Source organism: Macaca thibetana, chromosome 13, assembly GCF_024542745.1.
Source record: "Macaca thibetana thibetana isolate TM-01 chromosome 13, ASM2454274v1, whole genome shotgun sequence".
Taxonomy (NCBI): domain Eukaryota; kingdom Metazoa; phylum Chordata; class Mammalia; order Primates; family Cercopithecidae; genus Macaca; species Macaca thibetana.
Genome location: NC_065590.1, coordinates 5,799,676 through 5,824,321, shown reverse-complemented (window position 1 = coordinate 5,824,321; position 24,646 = coordinate 5,799,676). Strand labels below are relative to the sequence as shown.

General features: G+C 43.4%; 1 protein-coding gene across 4 annotated transcripts in view; it reads right to left on the bottom strand.

Moving 5' to 3' along the window:
- Positions 1-1,667: 1,667 nt before the first annotated feature.
- The window catches only part of IL1R2 (interleukin 1 receptor type 2), a 35,262-nt gene continuing 12,283 nt past the window's right edge, over positions 1,668-24,646 (bottom strand). For all 4 annotated transcript variants that reach the window (XM_050754842.1, XM_050754843.1, XM_050754841.1 and 1 more), the window contains exons 2-9: positions 21,452-21,579; positions 19,847-20,111; positions 13,741-13,921; positions 9,844-10,018; positions 7,476-7,538; positions 5,399-5,534; positions 3,817-3,959; positions 1,668-1,856 (exon numbers count right to left, since the gene is read on the bottom strand). In XM_050754842.1, the coding sequence (XP_050610799.1) occupies positions 1,690-1,856; positions 3,817-3,959; positions 5,399-5,534; positions 7,476-7,538; positions 9,844-10,018; positions 13,741-13,921; positions 19,847-20,111; positions 21,452-21,518 (1,197 nt within the window). In that variant the 5' untranslated portion in view covers positions 21,519-21,579 and the 3' untranslated portion in view covers positions 1,668-1,689. The remainder of the gene's footprint in view (positions 1,857-3,816; positions 3,960-5,398; positions 5,535-7,475; positions 7,539-9,843; positions 10,019-13,740; positions 13,922-19,846; positions 20,112-21,451; positions 21,580-24,646) is intronic.

Here is a 24,646-nt window from a genome sequence, read left to right as displayed (position 1 = left end):
TTTCTTCTTCCCAGCACCAAATTATAAATTAAATTACAGGTGTGAGAGTGTTTCATAAAAACTTTTAAACACTTGATACTGTGTGAGTGCACCAGTATCTCAAATTTGCTCTAATTTACATCCCCTGGTTCTTACTGAAAGTGTCATTTTTCCATGAGTTCCTTTATGTGTGTCTCTTCTGCAATCCCCTACTCACATTTTTTCATCTGTTAGGGTGATGATGCGACTATAGACTGAATGTTTGTGTCCTCCCAAAATTCGTATGTTGAAATCCTAACCTCCAATATAATGGTCTTAGGGGTTGTGGCCCTTGGGAGGTGATTCAGTCATGAGGGCTGCCATCTATCAGCCAGGAAGTGGGCCCTCACCAGACACCAAATCTGCTGGCACCTTGATCTTGGATTTCTCAACCTCCAAAACTGTGAGAAATACATTTCTGTTGTTTACAAGCCACCCTAGTTATGGTATTTGGTTGTAGCAGCCCAGACTAAGACACATGCCTTTTCTACGACTTTGGATAACTCTATACATGATAGTTCTTCATTCCTTGAGCTTGTCTGACACAATTTTGTCTAAACCTTGCTTTTGTGATTTTATTGTGCAGGAATCATAATGTAATTAAGCCTCCTCGCCTTTACTCTTGCAAGTCTGTTGGTAATGAACAAGAAAGAGTTCATCCCATCTTCATTTCTTCTACAAATATTCATTAAATGCCTGCTTTGAGGTACTGGAAATACAGCTGGGATCAAAATAATCTCTCTGCCCTCATGGGTCTTCCGTTTGTTTGGGTGGGAAACACAAATTGAATATGAACAAGCAAATCTATACTGGAAGGTCTGGTGGTGATAAAAGCTACCATGGTACAGAGCGGGGTGAGGGGACGGAGAGGAAGGAAGGAGGCGCTGCTTTAGAAAGGCCTCCGGGAAGGTCACATTTGAACAGAGACCTGAAAGGTGGAGTCACCAGCCGTGCTGATTTTCCTGCCATTGGAGTTTTTGTTTTTTTTTTTAATTGAACTCATTTCTCTATCTGGATTTTATTTTTGGTATATGACATGAAAGAGGGTCTGGTTACATTTTTTTTTCCATTTGTCTACAATTATCTCAATGCCCTTCCTTCTATTTTCAGACGTGTTGTTACGAAGTTGGACCTAATGCTCGGTTCACTAATACATTCCAACGTGTGTATTGTAAATTGCTGTTTTTTGGATAGCCCTTTCCAAAAAGTTCATCAATTCTTGCTGATTCTTCTGCTTTATCCTTTTTGGACTCAAAATGAACAACCAGCTTCCTGAAAGGCAAACCATGTCTTAACCATCACTGTATCTACAACACCTCCCATAGAGTCTAGTCAAAATAGACGCATAATATGTTTTTGTTGAATGAATGTCAAAACTCATGCAGATGTTTTCCACTCTCATGCAGGCCTCAGAGCACTTCATTCTGTTAAATAGGTCACAAGTAGCAGACAGCTACTCACACCCACTCACAGGCACATCTACTCCTGTCACTGATTTTTAGAAAAAAAAAACAGAATATAAGACTTCAGTCCTTTACTACAAAGCCACTATAAATATGGAGCCTTTGGTAGACAACTGAGGCAAAAAACAGAGTCCCTCAAAAAGACACAGCCACTTCCATAAGAGAGGGCATACGGAGTTTGTGTTGGAATTATTTCATTCTGTTTATTTTACTTGGGATAGGATTGAAAATCTTGATGACGAGGCCGCAGCACAGTCAGACCATCGGCTTTTCCAGTTCTGTGTTTGCACCGTCTGTGCATCCATATTCCCCCCAAAACCAAGAAGGCCAGTGCAAGTGGGGCCAGCACAATGCCCCAGGAGAACGTGGAGGAGGCTGTGGGGAAAACAGAGTCACATCAGGAGCTGAACAGTCTCTCACTGTACAAGAAGACAGGGCAATGCAGGTGTACAGGACAAGAACGAAATTGGAGTTTGTTTTTCTTGATAAATGTGCATTGATTTTCAGAAAGCACATCCCTCACACCAAATGATGTCTGTGGATTAGAGAAACAAGTGAGATAGGGCAAAATCTGTTGGAAACGTCATAGGGTAAGTGGGCAAGTGCTGAGGGTTTAACTTTGTTCCGACAGTGGGACACTGTGCGTTTAAGATGCTGCCTGTTTATGTCTCAGTTGGCCAACTGTGACAGAGCCAGGAACAATCTGCCCTCTCCCAATGAGCATGGGTGTCATGAGGATCAAAGGAAGTAGCAAAGGAAAATAAATTTTTAATAATGGAGCTGTAGGGGCCAACATGATTGCTTGGGTCCAGCTATTTTATGTTCTGCTCCTTGGCGTCTCTGTGTTATGGAAATACAGGAAGAGACTCTGAATAAAATGTCAAAAAGCAAATGTGAAAACAGAGTGTTATCAGACACATTGTTGATGAGACTGGAATCCTGCATTTTTAAGCTATTATTTACCACAGTCTGTTTAGTCATCCAGGAATCGACATGACCTCAGCCTGTTGCTCCAGAGGATTCTCACATCTTAAAACCCCACAAAGATTAGAAGTAAGTTCAGCTGTAATTTTCTGGGCAGCTGTTTGAATACACCTCTCAGTCCTGGTGAAAGACTCTCAGCCTGTGTTCCCTGGATCAGTCACGGCCAGCCACATGCAGGGACAAGGCTCATGTTATGGAAAATTTTAAAGGTTCCCAGCATGAGGGCCAGACAAACCACAGGTTCCTTGGGCTCACTAATCTGACCCCGAGAAGGAACATTCTGATTTTTGTGGGTAAATGTGTACAACCACCATCTCTCTCCCAGCCTGCTCATCTGGAAATGATCTGAAACGCCACCCTTCCCACGTGTGCCCTCATTCTCAAACTTCACTGTGAAAAGAGCTTGTTGAGTCACAGGCTGCAGCCTCTCCCTAGGAGAATTTGACAGGGTGGATCTGGAGTAAGTCCAGAGATCTGTGTTTGTAACCAGTAGCTCAGGTGAGTGTAAGGCTGGTGGTACACGGCGCACAGTTGAAGGAAAGTTGCGTTGGGTGCCATTCCCTGCCCTGAGGCTGGAACGCATCATTAGCTTTCCAGTTTACACTGTGTCTGTCGCTGCCTCCCCAGCAAAACATGGAGACCTGGAGCAATCTGTATTTACGTTACTGCTGTTTGATTGTCCAAGAGGCATCACTGAGATTTCAGATGGGAATCACTTTGGCTTGCCTGCCATTAGTTTCAGGCTGCCAACAGAGACTACATTAAAGGCACCTCTCCCCCCTGCTCAACAATTAAACATTGATATGAAATCAATTTAATCAAAAATGATAATGTGGGTTTTCCTCTTCTTCTTTTTGAATGTCCTTAAATGAACGCTGGGTTGATTTGGCTGTAGCCTTGTACCTATTTCTGGTTATACAATGACTTTGACCCTAAAGCTGCCCTGAACCCTGGGTAGCTCCCAGTTCTCAGCTCTTGGAGGATGAAGTTTCTCATCTTCAGGATAAAGAACAATCCAGCCTCCTCTAGAGGCCATGCAAAGACAGGTGATCAGTGACCCAAGGCAGAGCCACATGCAGAGTGTTTCGAAGTTTACTGTAGAACCATTTCATCTGTTTTTCAAACATCAGCTTGCTATTTAAATTTTTCATTTGAGTATAATCTCCCGAAGTTCATCTTCCACGCTACCAAAAATCTTTAAAAATTGGAGGTTTCTTTTCAGCTCTTCACTAGCAAGCAATGCGAGGGAATCTCTATGGAATCATCTGAAGAACAAGCAGCTTTGTCTAGTATTCACGGAACATTCAACATGTTATATTCTCCTGTAGTGCTCCCCAAAATACATACATACCTTCCTTGACTGTGGTGCGTAGTGTCTGAAAACCCAGGGTATTACGGACAACACATTTAAAATCCATGTTCAAATCCTCTCTTGTGACAGGATCAAAAATCAATGGCACTTCAATGTAGTTCTCATTATTTTCTGAATATTCCCTGAGTTAGAAAACATTCACTTAAATATGATTGTATCAAAGGCAAGCTTGTCTTTCACAATGTAGGCATCTAAACACTTTCCATTAGAAGCACCCATTGCGCTTTTATTGTTTTCAAGTTTCATAAATTAGGAGCTCTTGCCACCATACTTGTTATTCATTTGGGACAGTTTCTAAGCCTGTTCCTGAAGGCCTGAGTGTCACTGAAGTTGGCGGTCACTGGTATCAAGCAGTTGTTACACTACAGGGTTAGATAATGGGGAAGTTCATCTTATAAGTCCCTGAATGAACAACAACAACAACAAAAAACACAGTCGTGGGAACAGAAACGTCTACTTTGAGGAAACTTGAGTCCCTCACCATTAAATCACTTGCATATTGAAGGGCAGGGAGTTTCCAGGACTCCAGCCCTCAATGGTGCCATCTCTTCTCATCTCTACTGCTGACTCTCACTCTGGAAACCTGCAGACAGCCCAGGGGAATGGCTCTGGCCAGGATAGCTGCCATTTATAGTGTTAGAGAAATTAGTAGACACCTCACTACTATCTGTTAGTATGAATAAAAACATGGATGAGTGGATCTACTAGGAATATTTTTCTTTTATTTGTAGGAGGAATATAGGTTCCTTTAAGTAAATGGATCGTATGAGTAAGCTGAGATGGGCATTTAGTTGTGGCCAGGTCTTTCGCAATGAGAACTTGCAAGCACATGATTGTGCTAACCACACATAGTTTTTATCCACTAAATTACATCCAGAAAGATCTTCTGTGATAAGTCTTTCAAAAAACACAACCATTTGGCAAGCAAAAGCTCAGGTTAATTCAAAGTATCAAAACTGTGATTTTAAAAATACCTTACAATTTGGAACGTTGAATGGTCTCCCTCATAGGCAACGAGTTCCCATTTACAAAAGGTCTGTTCTAGTCTCAAAGTGAGAAAACATTTTCTAGAGATGACTGCTCATAAGAACTGAATTCTTTCTTCCTTTTATTATCAACCTTCCTTAGAGAGTGTGGCAGCCCACAGCTCCCTGAGAAACAGAAGAGGCACTACAGATCCTGTGGCTGCGTCTCGAGGTCTTTTTAAGGGTTTATGAAAATGTTTGACAGTCAGGTTGCAGAGTGGAAAATGGAAAGGTATTAACTCCAAAATACTTTTTTAACTTGCAAAAATAAAAGGATCACTGTTTAATTAAACAGCCACAAAATGCAGCATCAATACCAGCATGTCAACTGCAACTCGACTTTTAAGTATTTACAGAGAAGGTTTGATTCTCAAGATGATTTTTAGCAAAACTCAATTTTTAAAACTCTAAACATCCAATAGTTTGGAATCACAAAAAGTTACTTTTAATGTGGTATGTGGGTCATAGTGATAACTGTCTCCAAAAGGAAGAGTGAAACCCACAGAGGTCTCGACAGAATACCCTGGCCCACTTACTGGCGCGGCCCCTCGGTCACGCGGCCTCCCGGGTAGGCGCTCTCTACGTGGGTGTCATTGGCCGTCCACCACAGCATGGTGGTTAAGGGCGTGCCGGTTCCCAGAAATACCTTACACGGGATTGTCAGTCTCGACCCTGTGGACAGCAAGGCACAGCATGTAAACAGCAGAACCAGCGCCTCCCACCTATCAGTAAACCTGAGCCCTGAGTCCTTCCTCAGCTTCTCAAACACCCCTCACCAGCCAATTCTTTCCTTAGTGGAAAATTTAGTTTTCTCAAATGATTCTGTTCACACAGAGCTTTACTGTTTACAAAGTGCCTCTGGTTCCTACAACTGGTCTTCACGGCAGGCGAAAACCAAGAGGCACCTGAAGTTAAATGGCTTCGCCAGGGCCCCTGCGCTCCCAGGGCGCATGCTAAGTTCAAGCCAACTTCCTCTGCCACTCACTTCAGTTACCTCAGACAATCCAGATCAACGTGTGGATTCTTTCTCTTTGTCCGAGGCTGGTCTTGGCTCTAATGTTTCTCCTGGGAACCCTCCATTCCCAGATGACTCTGACTGGGGATCAACCCTTCTTAAAAACTCTGTATTTTCTATACATGGTGCCCTCTGCAGTTGTGCAGTGTGATGTATTAGGCCCCCCTGTCTCAATCACAGGAAATTATTTTTCTTTTTCATTCACCAAAGAAGAGTAGAAGGAAAAGAAGAAGAAATCCTTCTCACTTGTTTTTTCCTCGCGGGTGATATGCCTCCCTGTGGTGTGTCTTTGAATGCACCCGGCCCCACCATGGGTTGAGAATGCCAGCCCTTCTCCATCCTATGCCAATCCTATGACCTTAAAGATCTTCCTCAGCCATAACAACCTACTAATCAATGTCCCGTGGCCCCACAACCCATTCCAGTGCATTCAAAGCAACTGATTGCGAACTGGGCCTGGGAACTTGGCTGGGAAGCCCCAGGGAGCCAGAACACTGGGGCTCCAGTAGGTATCACCCATTGTGCCCACTGCCCCAGATTTCCAGGTGGTTGTTCCTAGAGCTGCAGCCATAGGGACTGCACTGTGGCAGCGGCAACCCAAGTGCCAGCCAGCAGTCCCAGCAACTGCACAAAAGCCCGCCCTCTATGGCCTCCAATTCAAATTTAAAATTTAAACCAACACTAAACAAAAGGAAAAAGCAAATAAATTGTTTTTTAAAAGACTCTGCAGCCAGGGTTTCATAAATGAGTATCAGACCTACAAAAACATTACCCAGAAATAAACACATAAAAGGGTGCAGGCTTTATAGATACACAGACCTGAATCTGAACTCCAGCCTGACTCTGAGGGTGGCCCTTTGGCCTCCACTGAGCCACCGTGATGCCCTGGGTGGCTTTTTCCTTTTGGAAAATTGAGGAAATAAAACCTACAGGGTCTATGTCGAGATTGAATGGGATCCCATTGAACATAGTAGATGCTCAATAAACATCAATTCCTCCCCACCACTAGCATCAGTAGGTTGTTAGTACAGTACACTTACGTACCCTCACTGGCCACTAGTGTGGACCTGTGCTGGCCAGGATGGACTGCACACATGGGGTGAAAAGCAGAAAGCCCCATTGGTCATTTTCATAGCACCATTCAACCAGTCTACCAGCTCTTCTACCAACAAGAAACTGACCACAGCTGAACCCACTTTACAAATGGAGTCTTAGAGAGAGGCAGAGCGCCAGCCAAGTTTTGGTGATGTGAATTATTTTAAATACACTGAGGGTGCTGGCTCTGCCTGGGGTTCATGCTGTTCATCTTCTCATGCAGTTGATAACCACTGCCAGAACATTCAGATCTTCACATTCATATTTTTACAGGTAGGCTTTGCATGAAGCAAAGCATACCTGTTTTCAGATTACGCCATTTCTAACCAAATTGGCCAAAGGGAAATATTCCCTCACATTTGTTATTCCAGCCTCACATACTGGAGTTCTAAGGTCTCCACCCAGGCACACTGCACCCAAGGGGCAGATATGGTCAGCAGACACGAGGGTTCCAAGCCCCCTGCACCCCCACAGGTGCATGGAATGGTCCTCGCGGGTCTTACCCAGAGAAGCCGATATGGTCTTGAGGGGGGAAATGATCACAGGAATGGTCTCCTCTTTTTTTTCTGAGAAAGATGTAAGGAAAAGAGATTCCATTAGGAAAGCCTTCATTTGACGCTGTGGTTCAAGTCATTGTTTGGCTAATCAACTAAGTTATCCTTTCCAGTACGGTCAGTCATTATGAGAGTCAGCCTTTGTCTGGCAAAGGAAACAGGCTCTCTACAAAATCGAGCATCCCTGGCCAATGACTTCCCAGCAGAGAGATTACTGGAAGAGGCCACAGCTAAACACACATTCCGCTGACAGGAGGTCTTTGGTCCTTGCTCTATGAACAATTAACCATTTCCCTCCCAGACTTCCTGAACACAATCTTAAGAGTCATGTTTACAAGGTCCACGAGATAGGATTTCCCCAAAACTCGATCCGACCTAAAATATCTTCTCCACCTCTCCAAAGTGCCTGCCACAAAATACTCCAGATTCAGTTTTCTAGAAAAGGCACAGGGCTCAAGAACCACCTGTTTGGATGACTAGTGTGTAACCTGGCCTCGGCCACAGAAGTCTTGCTAATTGAGGAGATAAACTCTTCAGAGAGGCAGAAGTGATCTCCAAGGGATTAGAGCCAATGTAAAGAAACGAGACAGCCAGGCACGGCGGCTCACGCCTGTAATCCCAGCACTTTGGGAGGCCAAGGAGGGTGGATCACAAGGTCAGGAGTTCGAGACCAGCCTGACCAACATGGTGAAACCTCGTCTCTACTAAAAATACGAAAATTAGCTGGGCGTGGTGGCACGCACCTGTCATCCCAGCTACTCAGGAGGCTGAGGCAGGAGAATCACTTGAACCCGGGAGGTAGAGGTTGCAGTGAGCCAAGATCTCGCCATTGCACTCCAGCCTGGGTGACAGAGCGAAACGCCACCTCAAAAATAAGCAAAAAGGACACCTGGCGGGTGAGGGCTGTGAGTTGTCTCCACAACGGGTCTTATCATCCTCATTTTCACTAAATAGCATTTGAAATCCTGACATGAGTACACATTAGACAGCATGGCAGGACAGCCGGAGGGGCAGACGGCTTCTCGACCACGGCCGGATGCCTTTTCCTCCCCTCAAAGTCTCACGCTGCCCTGTGGAGCTGGGGCATCCAGGGAGAGAAAGAAGCCTCCAGGATCTCAGTGCTTCTTAGACTTGAGGGTCCCCAGCATCACCCGGGGGCTTGTGAGACACAGATGGCAGCCCCCAGACTCCAGTTTCAATCAGTAGGTCTGCACGGAACCCGAGATTTGCATGTCTGTTGAGTACCCAGGTGATGCGGCCCTGCTGGCCCAAGACCACCCCTTGAGAGCCACTGAGGATCACAACACAGAAAGGCATGTGGGGCGGCTGCCCCCTAGTGTTCCTGTGCAGTATCGCAGAGACAGGACCGTGCCAGTCCAAGGAAAGGCTCAGGAGGCCTCAGTCACTGGCCTGTCCAGGAACAAGGAGCCGATATGAACGAATCCTTACAGGACTGTAAAACAAACACAACCAGGACACTTCAGTCCGTGGAAGAACGCGCTGAAACTGAATCTCTGGATTCTCTGTGAGAACGATATCTTTTCCCCTCACAGACCAATTATTTAAACTTGGTGTGTCTCCAAAGCTGTCTGAAATCCCCTCAAAAGACCCCAGTTGTGTTCATTATTCAGTATAAAAAACAAAGAATTGTGGCCCACTCTCCAAGGCAAAGTCCAAGATTTACACATGGTTACACCTGGCTCCATGTCCAGCACACAGTTGGTACAGAGTAAATGTTGAACAAATGTGAAATAATAGCCAATACTGCTCAAAACACCATTTTCAAACGAAACTCATTTTAATCAATGGCAGCTCTGACTATTTGAAATATCACTATTAAGGGCAGCTAGATCCACCTGAGGGAAGACAAATAAAAAGCGATTTCCACTGGATATGCAAGGCATGGTCCTCCGGTTAGAATACCCAATAAAATCTAAGTATCCTAAAATTATACATAAAGTTATGGCATGTGGTGACCTCTAGCCCTATAGGTGCAAAGATTCACATGACACTTTCCAAGGAGACCTTCCAAGGAAGCCACTGCTTGACTCTCTTGAGTGGTGTGTTTTAGCCTCCATCTTGCAACCCTGTGAACTGCCCAATTCATTCACCTTTACTCAGATCAACACCCTGATTTATACCTTTCAAAGTATCACGCACATCTTATTAACCTGATGCTTCAGGAGACTTGATGGATCTGTTTTCCCTTATCCTTCATTTCAAAGACCTGCAAGGAATTGTACATGCACCCTCATTTGTTCTCTGCATGCTTGTTATTGAACCAGGATAGACGGATGCCTCAATGGCAAGTACTTACTCTTGATGCGTAGCTCAATAGTCCTAGTGATGTTGTATTGCTGGCCTTCATGGGCAAACGTCAGGACACAGCGGTAATAGCCCGCATCTTCCAGGGCCACATCATGTACCAGTAAGTGAGTGGTCCCCCTCACACTTAGAAATTTCTCATTGTCTTTATCCAAAGGAAGAGAATCCTTAAGGGAAAATGTTTTTGTTGACATTATACCAATATACATCTCAAAGGCTATGAATTGCATCATCATTATCAACCAATGTTGGATTTGCAATCCAAGAATTGCCCTGGTATTTACTTTGCCAATTTGGTACTTTGGGCCTCCTTTTGACTGTATTATTAGGGGAGGGAATTTGTTAACATATAAAACCAATAAAATTGCTAGATTTGGTTAACTACAATAGTTAGAGCATATTTGTCTAGGCCCAATGGGAGAAAAAAGAGACTAACTCTTCTTTGACAAAGTAAGTCATCTAAAATACAAATATGTTTATATCCTGACTGCTACCTTCAGGCCTTAGGAAGTATCTGGGAAGACCACTACAAATAGTCATGATGAGCTGGCCAACAATGCTCAGAAGAGATGATGTTGCAGTAATTACTTTAAAAAGCATTTCAATTTTGTGAGTCAGCAACAGAAAAAATTCTGTTATAAGAAAAACTAAATAGGGGAAACGAATCCACACTTTTTATATGGACACAAGGTTCTCTGGGATCTCTGTAGAACAGAATCCTCAAGATCAAGGCCTCCAGGAAATAGAAAGAGCTGAATGGAATTTCTAAAAACACCCTAATGAGCACACAATGTTCTCAGGGACATCGCTTTCAAAATCATGCTTAGTCAAAGTTTGCAACAGTCAAATATAACCTTGTGTCACTTCAGAGTCCCACTCTGAATGAGAACACAGATAAAATGGAAATTGTCACATGGCTCATGGAGTACCACTTTAAAACATATTTAATTAAAAGGAGATATTTCATTGATCTAAGTATGAGTAGTCAAATATGAAAAATGCCAAATAGGGCCCAGCACCACAGTCGTTCCAGTGGTGTATGGGAATTGGCCTTCTGGGTTTGAGTTTTGACTTCACCATCTACTGGTTGTATGATCTTGGGAACATCCTTATGGGTCCTTATCTGTAAAAAAGGGGGATATTTACACTTCCTACTTCACTGGGTTGCATGTAAGGGAGTTTAGAACAGGCTTGGATATAATACATGCTCCGTAATATGTAGATTATTATGAAGTGAATAAAGATTACTAAGCATCACCATAACATCTTTGTCCATGCACATTTATTGAGCACCATTTACATGTCAAGCACTGCACTGGGTGCTTTCACATCATTCCATTTAATCTTTGAAACAATCCCAAGTGGTGAAAGTTATTAATTGCCACTTTACAGAGGAAACAGGTTGGAGAGGTGGAGTCACTCTGCCAAAGCTGCACAACAGATCAGAAAAGGAACAGAGTTTCAAACCCAGACCCATTGATGCCAGAGCCTGTGCTCCTTCCTCTCCCGGTTAAACCTTTCATTTGTCCTCTTTATGCTTTTTCCAAACCAAAAGAGAATGCATTCTAGGCTGGGCTTGATGGCTCACACTTATAATCTCAGCACTTTGGGAAGCCGAGGTGGGAGGACCACTTGAACCCAGGAGTTCAAACCAGCCTGGCCAACATGGTGAGACCCCATCTCTATTAAAAAGAGAGGGAATGCATTCTAGAGCTCAGCCAGCCTATCCATAGGTGCTGGCTACTTTTCTCTACTTTCAGAAAATCATTTCAAAGTGTCTAACATTAAATCAATATCCTATATAGAGATCCTGTAGTTCATACCAGTCAACCACTTAACCTGTTGTCGATTAAAGGGTTAATTCCCATTAATGGTTAAGCCAATAACTGTACTTTTCAGTACCAATCTAGGGTCTCTATCAGGAGTTGACCAACGTTTTCAGGAAAGGGCCAGATAGGAAGTATTTTGGACCTTGGAGTCTGCAGGGTCTCCATCACAGCTAAGCCGTAATTCCCATTAATGGTTAAGCCAATAACTGTACTTTTCAGTACCAATCTAGGGTCTCTATCAGGAGTTGACCAACGTTTTCAGGAAAGGGCCAGATGGGAAGTATTTTGGACCTTGGAGTCTGCAGGGTCTCCATCACAGCTAAGCCGTGCAAAAGCAGCTAGACAGTACCTAGATAAGAGGATGTGGCTGTGTCCAGTAAGACTTAATTTAACGACCCTGAAATTTAAATTTTATGTGGTTTTCACATCATAAAATATCCTTCTTTTCCTTTTTTTCAAACATTTAAAAAAGCAATAACTATCCTTGGCTTGTGAGCCATTCAAATCCAGGAGACAACTTGATTCCAGGGCCTAGCCATAGTTTTCCAACCGCTGGTCTACATAAGCAATAGCTGATGGCCAGATCTGATGTTCTCTCTAGGAGCAATGAGCACATCAAATAACATCTATTCAACCAGACAAGAAAGCAAATTGTGTCCATATTTACTCCCTTAACAAAAAAGTTTGTTATCGTGTGCTTTTTTTTTTTTTTTTTTTTTTTGAGTTGGAGTCTCGCTCTGTTTCCCAGGCTGGAGTGCAATGGCACAATCTTGGCTCACTGCAACCTCCACCTCCAGGGTTCAAGCGATTCTCCTGCCTCAGCCTCCCGAGTCACCAGGATTACTGGCACCCACAACCACGCCTGGCTAATTTTTGTATTTTTAGTAGAGATGGGGTTTCAACATGTTGGCCAGTCTGGTCTCGAACTCCTGACCTCAGGTGATCTACCTGCCTCAGCCTGCCAAAGTGCTGGGATTACAGGTGTGAGCCACTGCGCCCAGCCGTCATGTGCTTTTTTAAAAAACTCCTTTAATATGTCTACGAAATTGTTATGTAACCTTTTTTCTACATTTTTATAGACAAATTACAGTAAAAAGTTATTTCCTTCAACTGTTATGTACTCTGTCTTCACAAATCACTATTTCAAGCACCTTTACCCAACCCACATAAGGACTAATAGAACATATTAATTATGGCCCTTTTAAATTCTTTAAAATACAGTCATCCTTCAGTTTCTTTGGGGGATCAATTTCAGGAAACATCCCCCACAGGTGCCAAAACGCAGATGCTTAAGTGGTTTATATAAAATGGTGTCATCTGTGCATATAACCTACGGACATCCTCCCATACTTTAAGTCATCTCTAGATTACTGGTAGATTACTAATACAATATAAATGCCATATATAAATACAGTCATGTGTCGCTTAACAATGGGGATAATTCTGAGAAACAGGTTAAGTGATTTCTTTGTTGTGTGAACGTCAGAGAGTACTCGCACAGGCCTAGAGGGTAGAGGCTCCTACACACCTAGGTGACAAGATTCAGCCTGTTGCTCCTGGGCGACAAACCTGTACAGCATGTTACTGTCCTGAATATTGTAGGCAATTGGAGCACAGTGGTCAGTTTTTGTATATATAAACATGCCTAAACATAGAAAGGGCCATGTTTTGCACTATGATGTTGAGATAGCTATGACGTCACTAGGCAATAGAAATTTTTCAGCTCCATTGTAATCTTACAAGACCACCATTGTACATGCAGCCCATTGTTGACTGAAACATTGTCATGCAGCACGTGACTGTAGTTGATGCACTGTATTGGTTTCTTATTTGTATTATTTGTATTGTATTGTTATTGTATTTGTTGATTTATTTATACTTTCAATCCGAGGTTGGTTGACTCCCAGGATGTGGAACTCACAGATATGAATGGCAAACCATGTGTGTGTTTGTGTGTGTGTGTGTGCACTGTCTTCAGAAAATCGATATTTTATGTCTTTCCTATATGGTTAATAAAAAAAGAAAACATTTTAGTAAAATGGTATTTTTTAAAGCTGTACCTTGTACCATTGAATCTTCACGTCAGTTTTGTCACGGGTGAATTCTCTCAGGTCAGGGCACACTAATACCCCAGAGGTTGACAAGGTTAAAATTTGCGGGTATGAGATGAACGGCAGGGAAGCATCTGTATTCTCAAAAACTCTGAGCTCAATGGACACTTTGTCACAGTAAGAGGCATTTCTGATTTAAAAGGAGAAAAAGAGATAAATGGGAAGGCAAAATAAAAGTAAACTAAATGAAATTAGGCATCATTTCCCCAATTCTATTAAAATCTGCATCTGCATTTTCCAGGTTAGTACAGATTGTTTCCTGACATAAGATGATTCAACTTAGGATTTTTTGACTTTACAATGCTGCAACACAGTAAGCATTCAATAGAAACCCTACTTCAGTACAGTATTCAATAAATCACATGAGATATTCAACACTTTATTACAAAACAGGTTTTGTGTTAGATGACTTTGCCCAGCAGTAGGCTAATGTAAGCGTTCTCAGCCCATTTAAGGAAGGCTAGGCTAAGTTGTGATGCTCGGTAAGTTAAGTGTATCGAGTACATTTCTGACAACACTGTTTCCAACTTACAATGGGTTTATTGGTATTTACGCCGTTGTATGTCGAGGAAAATCTATATTGCAATACTTCCATCCCTGATCTTTTTGAACCCTTGGGGGGGCAAAAAGTGTCATAACATAATTGTACAGAAAAAGCATGTTCTGTGTTTTTCACAAAGGTCTGTCTACAAGCCCAATTCTAATGCCACCAAGGTTCATCAAGAAATCCCCAAGTCCCCTTCAAAAGGGCTTATGCCTTCCAGATTCTGGAGCTCCTTGAGCCCAGTCCCCGCATACTCCAACTTCATGATCCAGGAAACCATATCCACATGGGGAAATTGTTTCCCAAGAGCCACTGTTTCCTTTGCTCCTTCAGGGAATGTTTTATCAACTGAAGTCTAGTTTTAGAAAACTGCTGGAAACTTAGTATAAGACCCACAAAAGATTTTTGTAATACTGCATGGGGAAATTGGTAAGTTTGCTTTGTTATTCTTATCATTATTATTATTTCACTAGCCTAATCATTATTTCAATGCCATAATTCTATCAAGACCTTAGAGCTGGAAAATGGGGAGAGGAAAAACCTTTCTGGAAACTTGGGGAAAATGGATAGAGGACAGAAAACAGTAATTAAAGCTACTTTTTAAGTAGAAAAATATAAAAATATAATTATCTCAGCTAAATTTCTGGCTACCTAAGACACATGAGACTTTGACATAGAAAATGAGGATGTCTTACATATAGGGGTAAAAATTAGTTGCACAGCAAAATCTAAACCATCCATATCCAAACAAGTAACAAAATGTAAAAAAAAAAAAAAAAAAAAAAAAAAAGGTGAAAGAAATGTGTTAACAGCTTACCACTTAAAAGTAAAAAGAATTAATTTAAATATATGAGGCCAATATGTGTATTATATTTAGCTTAAAAAAGGAAAATAGATGAACAAATATTATATTTTATGCATAAAGAAATACAGAATGTTAACTCTCACCTTGAAAAATGCATAATCTCACTGCATGTTGAATAAAGGCAACTGAGGACAAATCTAAAGACCAGGGCCTACTTGAATAACAGTCACACAGCAGGTAGCCAACAGGGAGTAGATGCAGGCCAGGCCCTGTGCTGTGAACTTTGCACATGTTATTTCATTTATAGTCCAGCCCTCATGAAGTAGGAATTACTATTATATCATTTTTATACGAAAAAAGTTAGGTGTACAGAAATTAAGTGGGCTGTACAGCCACAAAGAGGTCAAACCAAAATGGGAAGCCCAGCAAGGCTCTGGGAAAACCCATAAATCAGAGCACTATCTTCAGAAACCAAGCTTAGTAGACATATTGAAAGTCACAACGCTGTTCACATTATTGATCTGGTAATTCCCCTTGAGCAAAAACTTCATGAAAATAACTCAAAAGAAAGAGAAGGGTGGGGGGCAATTTGATCACCACTTGCACTCCCCATGTAGTGTGGCACCCCCATGGCAAAGGCATGACACTCATTAGTAGTGCTGCTCACCAAATAGGCCCAGTTCTCCCCATTCTGAGCACATGGGGTACCACATGTCCTCATCCCCACTATGGGTGGGTGCAGTTATACGGCTCTTCCCAGCTCACGAGTTGTATGTGTGACCCTTCTACATGAAAGTTGTAACGGCCACGAGAGACCCTCCAAAGCAGGCTTCCTTCTGCTCTAGCAACCAACCAACAACATTTGAAATAGTGAACGTGACTGCTCCTTCAGCCTGAGTCCCTGAGTGTGTGCAAACCCACAGTGGACCTGTTAAATAAGCTGTTGTTATTTTAAGCCACTGAGATTTGGGAGCTGTTTGTTACAGCAGCATAACCTTGTCTGCCTACTCTTTCTTTTTCTTTTCCTTCTCTTTCTTCCTTTCTTCCTTTCTTCCTTCCTTCCTTCCTTTTTTTTTTTTTTTTTTTTTTTTTTTTTTTTGCTGTGATACAAAGTAAGGTGTTTATTTGCAGAACACCAAGCAAGGAGGCCCAGGCAGCTACTGCTCAAATCCTGACCTCTCTGATGGCTTGCATTCTTGCCTACTCTGACTCACCATGTGGGTTCTAGATCACAAGATCTTAAACAATCATGGGAACAGGGCAGTCTCTTGCCTCATGACTATCAATGCTAAAGAGTATTATGGCAACTGCTGGTGATTCTCTCTCGATTAGAACCCCAATCTTACAGTTGACAAAGAGTATTAGAGGTCAGCCAGGTAAACCTTCCCATGATGCAAAGAAAGTTTGACACACACTGGGATTTCCCCTGACCCCTCAATCTCTGTTCTTTTTTCTCCTACAAAAATTGATCGTAAAAACAAACTTTAGGACAAACACGACTCAGCTCACATCTCCCTGATTTTTGCACAGTCTCACTTTCAGTAGTCATGCAGATTGCCTTTTGGGAAGGACAGGGAATTCTTATGTATATATTGACCACCTTCCATGGCATGTCCCACGCTAGCTCCTTCACATGCTGTGATCTCACATAACCTTCTCAACAAACTTCTTTACAGGGGAGAAAACTAACACCCATAAAAGTCAAGTGATAAGCCCAAGGTCCCACCAGATAGGAAGTGAGAGAGCTAAGATTCCCATCTGTCTTTCTGACTTCAGGTTTCATATTTTCTTAATACACTGTGAAGTTTTCCTAGTAGTGCTCACTAGAGAAAATTAGAATTTTTACTGTGAAAAAGAAAGAAGAAACACGCATTTATAGCTATTGTAAAACCAGACATCCACATTTTCCTAGCATAAGAATAGGAGATGATTTGCCTGTTTTTTAGGCAAGGTTCAATTGCTTATAGTTGGGGCTAAGCATATGGATGGTAGTGTCAAGCTGGGTTTGATTTGAAAAGATTCTCAATTTCACACATGCACGCACATGCACACACACACACACACACAGAGGGCACCCTCCACCTCATATCTCCTCCCACAGCCCACATCCCCTGCCACACACACACCCAGCCTAGGACTGAGGCTAATGTGACCTGAAATTTTTTCCATTTACCAGTAATTCCTTTGTGATAAGAACGTCACTTCTCTGGTTCTTTTTCTAAATATACATATTCCTGGGTACAGTTCTTCTTAAGTCAAATGAGTTTATGAAATCTGGAGACTCTGAAGCTAGCTGGTAGAAGGAGCAAGCAGAGCCTTTGGAGGAACAGAAGAAGCAGCTGAAGAGAGAGGCCAAAACACTAGTTCCCAATCAAGCCGAGGGTTGTCTTAGTTCAGAAGAACGAAGCCAAGAAACTTTTTAAGATCACCAACACTAGGCCTAAAACTTCATCCATCAAGAATAGTAGGACATGTCAAGACCATTCAATGGGGAAAGGACAATCTTTTCAGCAAATAGTATTGGAGAAACTGGATATCCACATGCAAAACAATGAAGCTGGACCCTTACCTAACACCATATACAAAAATTAACTCAAAATGGATCAAAATACAAAACATGGCCAGGTGTGGTGCCTCACGCCTGTAATCCCAGCACTTTGGGAGGCCGAGGCGGGAGGATCACGAGGTCAGGAGATCGAGACCATCCTGGCTAACACGGTGAAACTCCATCTCTACTAAAAATACAAAAAATTAGCCAGGCGTGGTGGTGGGCACCTGTAGTCCCAGCTATGCGGGAGGCTGAGGCAGGAGAACGGCGTGAACCCAGGAGACAGAGCTTGCAGTGAGCCGAGATCACGCCACTGCACTCCAGCCTGGGCAACAGAGCAAGAATCCATCTCAAAAAAACAACAACAACCGACAAACAAACAAAAAAAAACCTTAAGAGCTAAAACTATAAAATGCTTAGAAGAAAACAAAGGAGAAAATCTTCATGACATTGGATTGGGCAATGATTTCTTAACACTAAAAGAACAGGCAATAAAAGAAAAAAAATAGATAAACTGGACTTGATCAAAATTAAAACCTTTTGTGTAACAAATGACACTATGAACAGAGTGAACATGCAACCTAGACAACAGGAGAAAATATTTCTAAATATATGTCTGATAAGGCAAGGGGTTAATAACCAGGAAATGTAAAGAACTCCTACAACTCAACAACAGCAGCAAAATTCAGTTTTTAAAGTGGGCAAAGGACTTGAGTAGACATCTCCAGAGAAGATGCACAGATGGTTAATAAGCACATAAAAAGATGCTCAGCATCACTAATCATTAGGAAGATGGAAATCAAAGCCACAATGAGAGACCCCTTCACATCCATTAGGATGATTATTATCAAAAATAACAGAAAATAACATGTGTTGGTGAGTACGTAGAGAAATTGAGTTTGGGCACTGTTAGTGGGAATGAAAAATGGTACAGCCACTATGGAAAACAGTATGGTAGTTCCTCAAAATTAAATATAGAATTAACAGATGATCCAGTAGTTCCTCTTTGGGGTCTATACCCAGAAGAACTGAAAGCAGAGATTCGAACAGATATCTTCACATCCATGTTCTTGTTGGATTCACAATAGCTGAAAGGAGGAAGCAAGCCAAGTGTCCCTGGATGGATAAATAGATAACAAAATGTGGTACATACATAAAATGGAATAATAATATTCCACCTCACAAAGGAAGGACACTCTGACTCATGCTACAATATGAACGAACCTTGAAAACATTATGCTAAGTGAAATAATTCAGTCACAGAAAGACTGATTCCACTTAAAGGATTTAAACGAGGCACCTAGAGTAGTCAAAATCATAGAGTCAGAGAGTAGAATGGTGGTTGCCTGGGGCTAGAGAGACAGGGAAAGGTGAGTTATTGTTTAATGGGTTCAGAGTTTCAGTTTGTGAGGATGAAAAAGTCCTAGAGATGGATAGTGGTGATGGTCCCCTGATCTGTACACTAAAAAATGTTTAAGATGATAAATTTTTTGTTATGTGTATTTTTCTACAGTTAAAGGGGAAGAAAGCAACAGGGCAAAGAGGGAGGAGGACTGGACCCAGGGTCAGGAGACTTGGGCTCCAGAGTCAGCTCTACCACGTACCACCTGGAAAACTTTCCAAGCCAGCTTGGTTCCCTCATCCTTACAACGAGCAGTTGGACTAATTTAATCCTAAGGTCTCACCCAGCTCTAAAATCCTATTCAGAGTAAAATCCTATTCTATGTCTATTTCTTGGTTCCTTACCATGAAGCTTCAACAGTGAACAACATAGACCAAGTCCCTGCCCCCGCAGAGTTTGCATTCTAATGGGGTAGACGAACATTAAATACGGTAACACACACAAATGTGTCAGATGGGAAAATTCTATCCCAAGGAAATTACAGCAGGGTAAGGAGACAGTGACAGAGGGAAGGGTCAGCTAAAATGGCTAGGGACGTTGTCTCCAAAGAGGTGGCATTTGAGGAAAGACTAAATGGAGAGAGAATGAGACTGTAGAGTTGTGGGGGTATGTCAGGAACAGCAAGGGGGATGCAATGTGGATTCACTGGATTTGTATTTTGTATACTGGATTCTGAGATCCAGATCATAACTGAAGACCCTCACAAGCCTCCATCCTGCCAGGATCCCCTCCCCAGCACTGCACAGAGAGGCTTACCTAGTAGTGCAGATGTAGGTGCCAGAGTCCTCCTGCAATGCTGGCAGAAGCCACAGAGCACCGTCCTGGGCCCACATCCGTGTCTCTTCTTCTCCTGGGACCATCCTAGCAGAGTCATTTTTATGCCATGTCAGGTTGATGTGGGGGCTGACAGAGGCCCACAACCGGTAGGGCACCTGGGGGCACCTCAGGGCCACAGGCTCCCCTTCCAGCCTGAACTCCCGCTTGTAATGCCTCCCACGAAACCGGCAGCTTCTGGCAGCCCCTGAAGGACAGAGAGCCCATGGTCAGGCTTTGGGTCCAAAACTTGCTCAGATCCTAAAACCTCCCTGGACCCAGGACAGATCCTGATTCTGGCAGGGAGACCTGGAGCATATTAGAGGAAGATGTCATTTGTCCCTAACAAAATGACCTACACCCTGGGGTACTATCAAACTCCCTCCCTACCCCATTATTATGCTGTCAAAATTTCCAAATAACAAGTTCAGTGCTACTATCCGTTCCAACTTACGTTTGTGAAGAAAGTTAAATCAGGTTTCTATGGTGACAAAAAATTAAAGATTAAAAACTATGGCCACATTTTTCACTTGCTGACTTCTCATCATTAAAAGTAGATCTGAGCTGACTTCAGATGGTAAAAGCTTAGTTCTGGCGTGTTGTGTGGTTAAACTCCAAAGGCAACTTTGTTAAGGGCAAACACTTCACTTCTTCAGTTTGCTCTTTGACAAGCACATTCGCACCGTGCTTTTCTTTTCTTTTTTCTTTTTTTTTTTTAATTTTTCCTTTTCCATTAATTTTTTTTTTTTTTTTTTTTTTTTTTTTTTTTTTTTTTTTGAGACAGGGTCTCACTCTGTTGCCCTGCTGGAGTGGAGTGATGCAGTCTCCACTCACTGCAGCCTCAACCTCCCTGGGCTCAAGCACTCCTGTCGCCTCAGCCTCCGGAGTAGCCGGGACTACAGGCACGCACCACCACGCCCAAGCAATTTTTTTTTTTTTTTTTTTTTTTTTTGAGATGGAGTCTCGCTCTGTCGCCCAGGCTGGAATGCAGTGACGCGATCTCCGCTCACTGCAAGCTCCGCCGCTTCCCGGGTTCACGCCATTCTCCTGCCGCAGCCTCCCGAGAACCTGGGACGCCCGGCTAATTTTCTTGTATTTTTTAGTAGAGACGAGGTTTCACCGTGTTTACGAGGATGGTCTCCATCTCCTGACCTCGTGATCTACCTGCCTCGGCTTCCCAAAGTGCTGGGATTACAGGCGTGAGCCACCGCGCCCGGCATTTTTTTTTTAATGTAGAGACGTGGGTCTCTCTGTGTTACCCAGACTGGTCTCAAACTCCTGGGCTCAAGCAATCCACCCGCCTAGGGCTCTCAAGGACTAAAATTACAGCCGGGAGCCACCGAGCTCGGCCCACACTTTGCTTTCTGACAAAAAACTTCACTAGATAACAGCTTTCCTCAGGGAAGCCGCAGTTCTGACAAAAAACTTCACCAGATAACAGCTTTCCCCAGGGAATCCGCAGTTCTGACAAAAAACTTCACTAGATAACAGCTTTCCTCAGGGAAGCTGCAGGCAAGTCTTTTTGCATCTGAAGGGTTTACTTCTTACCTGTGTGAGCCGCAGGCTGAAGGGTGAAGGCAGAAACTCCCATTACCAACACGTACAAGCGAAACATGGCTCCTGACAACTTCCGGAGGACACAGGAAGTGGAGGACTGCGGCCCAGCACTGCGTGGCCTAGGGGAGGAAACAAGAGGTGTCACCAGGAAACAAGAACCCTGCAGAGAGGATCCCTTGAAGATGGGGTAGGAGCAGGGTCTGGAGGCTTCACCGGATGATAGGAACCTTTTTGCCTACTCTGTTTAAGAAGAAAATTCAAAATTTTTGGATTTGTTTCTCTGCAGCTGTATTCACTGAACATATCTAAACTCAAATCCCTGTAGCACCTAGAGGCGTGCTTGGCAGAGGGGCTCCACCCGCTAAGCTGTTGTCTCTGCAGAGACCTGCCTTAGCCATCCCTGCCCCTTAGCCAGAGATGCTGTTTCCTCAGCTAAGGCCAGTGCCCATGCCCTCTCTGCTCGGACTTCACTTTCTTGGTGAGGTCTCCCTCACCTCCCTGTCTAAAATTACACCACGTTTAATCCCAATACTCGGTGTTTTCCTTTCCTTCCCTGTCATTCTCTACGGCATTCATCATCAGCCTCGTCTCCCCTCTCCGGAATTCAGGCTCCATGGATGGAAGGACTGTGAAAGGAAAATAAAGACTTGGGACACCCAGTTCACTCTGCCAAAAGGAAAAACTTAAGCTGAAAGCTGAGTCCTACAAGAAGCTGCCTTTCCTTCTGTTCCTAAGCAGACAGCTACAGGTAAAAGGTTTTAAAAACTCTCCACAGGTAGCCACTCTATGTTCACCTCACGTAAAGAGCAAATTTACTGAGTACAAGGGGAATATAACTGACTATTCCCTACCTGTTACTTTTCCCTTGCAACATGTGGATTCAATAATGACCACACACTCCCTCTCTCCCCCTCCAGCCTGCTTTTCAATAGAGGAAAACCTTTACATATTGAAGCCCTCCAAATCATCTTTGGAGAAAGGCACAGACCACAGACTGTTTTTTCTGTAATTCCATGTTTTTTCTCCTGGGGATTGTCCTTAACCTTGGCAAAATAAGCTTCTAAATTATTAAGACTGTTGGATACTTTTTGGTTGACGGAACCCTGCTTTACCTTATTCACAGTTATATCCCTAACTCCCATTTTTTGAATGAATGAGTGAGTGAGTGAATGGATCACTAGAAGCCCAAGGATCCTCGTATATCACTTGTCAGAGAATTTTCCCTATATCCCCCATGGATTAACTCCTATTTTACATACAATTCTGACTTGTGCGAGGGATTCGATGTCCTGCTAACACCCTGGTCTACAGCATCCCAGGGAGAAAAGCAACATGAAATCCAACACAGAAATAGCTTATACGAGTTTATGAAGCACTCCTCCCCCAGTCCCCCCAAAGACTGGAGTGTCAGATGCCCTCCTTGTCTCTCTGAGGACCTTCTCACACTAACACAAGTATCCTCTGTGTCTGCTAACCACGGCCACAACGACGCTGCTTAACAAATCAACGACCCCAGAACTGAATGGTGTGAAACAATGGTCATTCACTCTTGCTCACAAGTCTGTGGGAAAGATGGCAGTTGGTTAACCTAAATTAGGCTGGGTTAGGCCTGGCTCTGAGCTGCAGATGGGGTCCAAGTCTGCTCTGTGGGTGTCTCATCCTCCTTGGACCAATAAGCTTCCTGGGAGATGATCCTCTTTGGGGATGGCAAAAATGGAAACAATGCAGCCAAAAGCACACACCAGGCCACACTGGGAACTAGCTCACTCCTGTCGGCCCACATTCCATTCGCCACAGCAAGTCAACGCCCCACCCGGTCATCAGCAGGGCGGGAAGTGGGAGCGGTCGTGCCAGCTGTCATGCTTGACTCTTCTGGCTCCGCAAGGATGGTGACAACCTTGGGGCAGAGCCCTGGTCTTGCTCACAGAACTGATGGCCCACACACCAGAACATACCGGGGAATGTTTATGACTGAAAGTCCTCCAATGGCAGGAGTTGTGAACGAATCCAGGGGAAAAATTTCCAGCCACATTTTCCTTGGGTTGTTCCCTGCTCCTGGCACAGATATCTCTGGGAATGACTTGCAGTAAACCCAGGGTGGCATTGAGGAACCGACCCTCACACTCCAGAAACCCTCCCTCATGAGTGGGGAATCCTAAGTCCAAAGACTCAGAGTTACAGTCTGAGCTCTCCGTTCTGGTAACCTGAGATATTCCCCTTAGCTGTGTATCTGGCCTGGAGCTTTCTCCCTTAAACTCTCTGTTTCCACACAATACTATTCTTCACGAGTTTCTGAAGCACAAATAGTTCCTGTGACTTTACCCCTAACCACACTGTCAGGTTTGCCAGATGAAGGTCACATAAACATCCACCAAGCTGCTGTGTCCTCCTTGGACATGCATTAACTTCTCACATCCCCAATTATACTGGTCCAAGCCAGACTCACTAGTGCTCCAGTAAGGACATGAAAGAAGTAGGAATTAAATACACTGTAGCTAACCAATACCACGTATCGGGATAAATAAATGAAGTCAAAGCTGGTGTTGTAGGGACTAGTGTAATAGCAACAGCTATTGTACCAAATATTGAACATTCGTTCTTGCATTTTATCCCCACAAAGTGAGTATCATGCTGAGTTTACAGAGGATGTATTATAAGAGTTCAAAGAGGTTAAGAGGCCTGGCCGAGATCTTACAGCTAGTAAGCAGACGTTGAAATTTAACCCCAGCACTGGTGATTCCAAAGCCCTTGCTCTTTGAAAATGTACCTTCTATGACAGATGTTGCTAGTTTCTTCTCCCAATACCTGTCATCCCTGCGTCCCCAATAATAGAACCCCCAAATCTTACCTGGGCACATGGCCCTCTAGACACAAAGACATTTCCCATCATCCCTTGCAACATGGAGTGACCATGTGACAAAATGTGGGTCAATGAGATGTGAGTGGAAGTGTCATGTGATCCCCCCAGGAGGTCTCCACTAATCTTCCTTCCTCCTGCTCAGTGTGGATGTGGTGGCTGGATTGTGGTTGCCATCGTGAACTACAAGGTACAGACCACTCACTGAATGCAATAGGGCAGTAAGAGGAAAACCTGAGTCCTTAGTGGCTTCATGAAGCCGCCCACCACCCTGGACTACCTTTTTTATGTGTCCAGGCTTTCTGTCATGCACAGCCGAGCCTATTCCC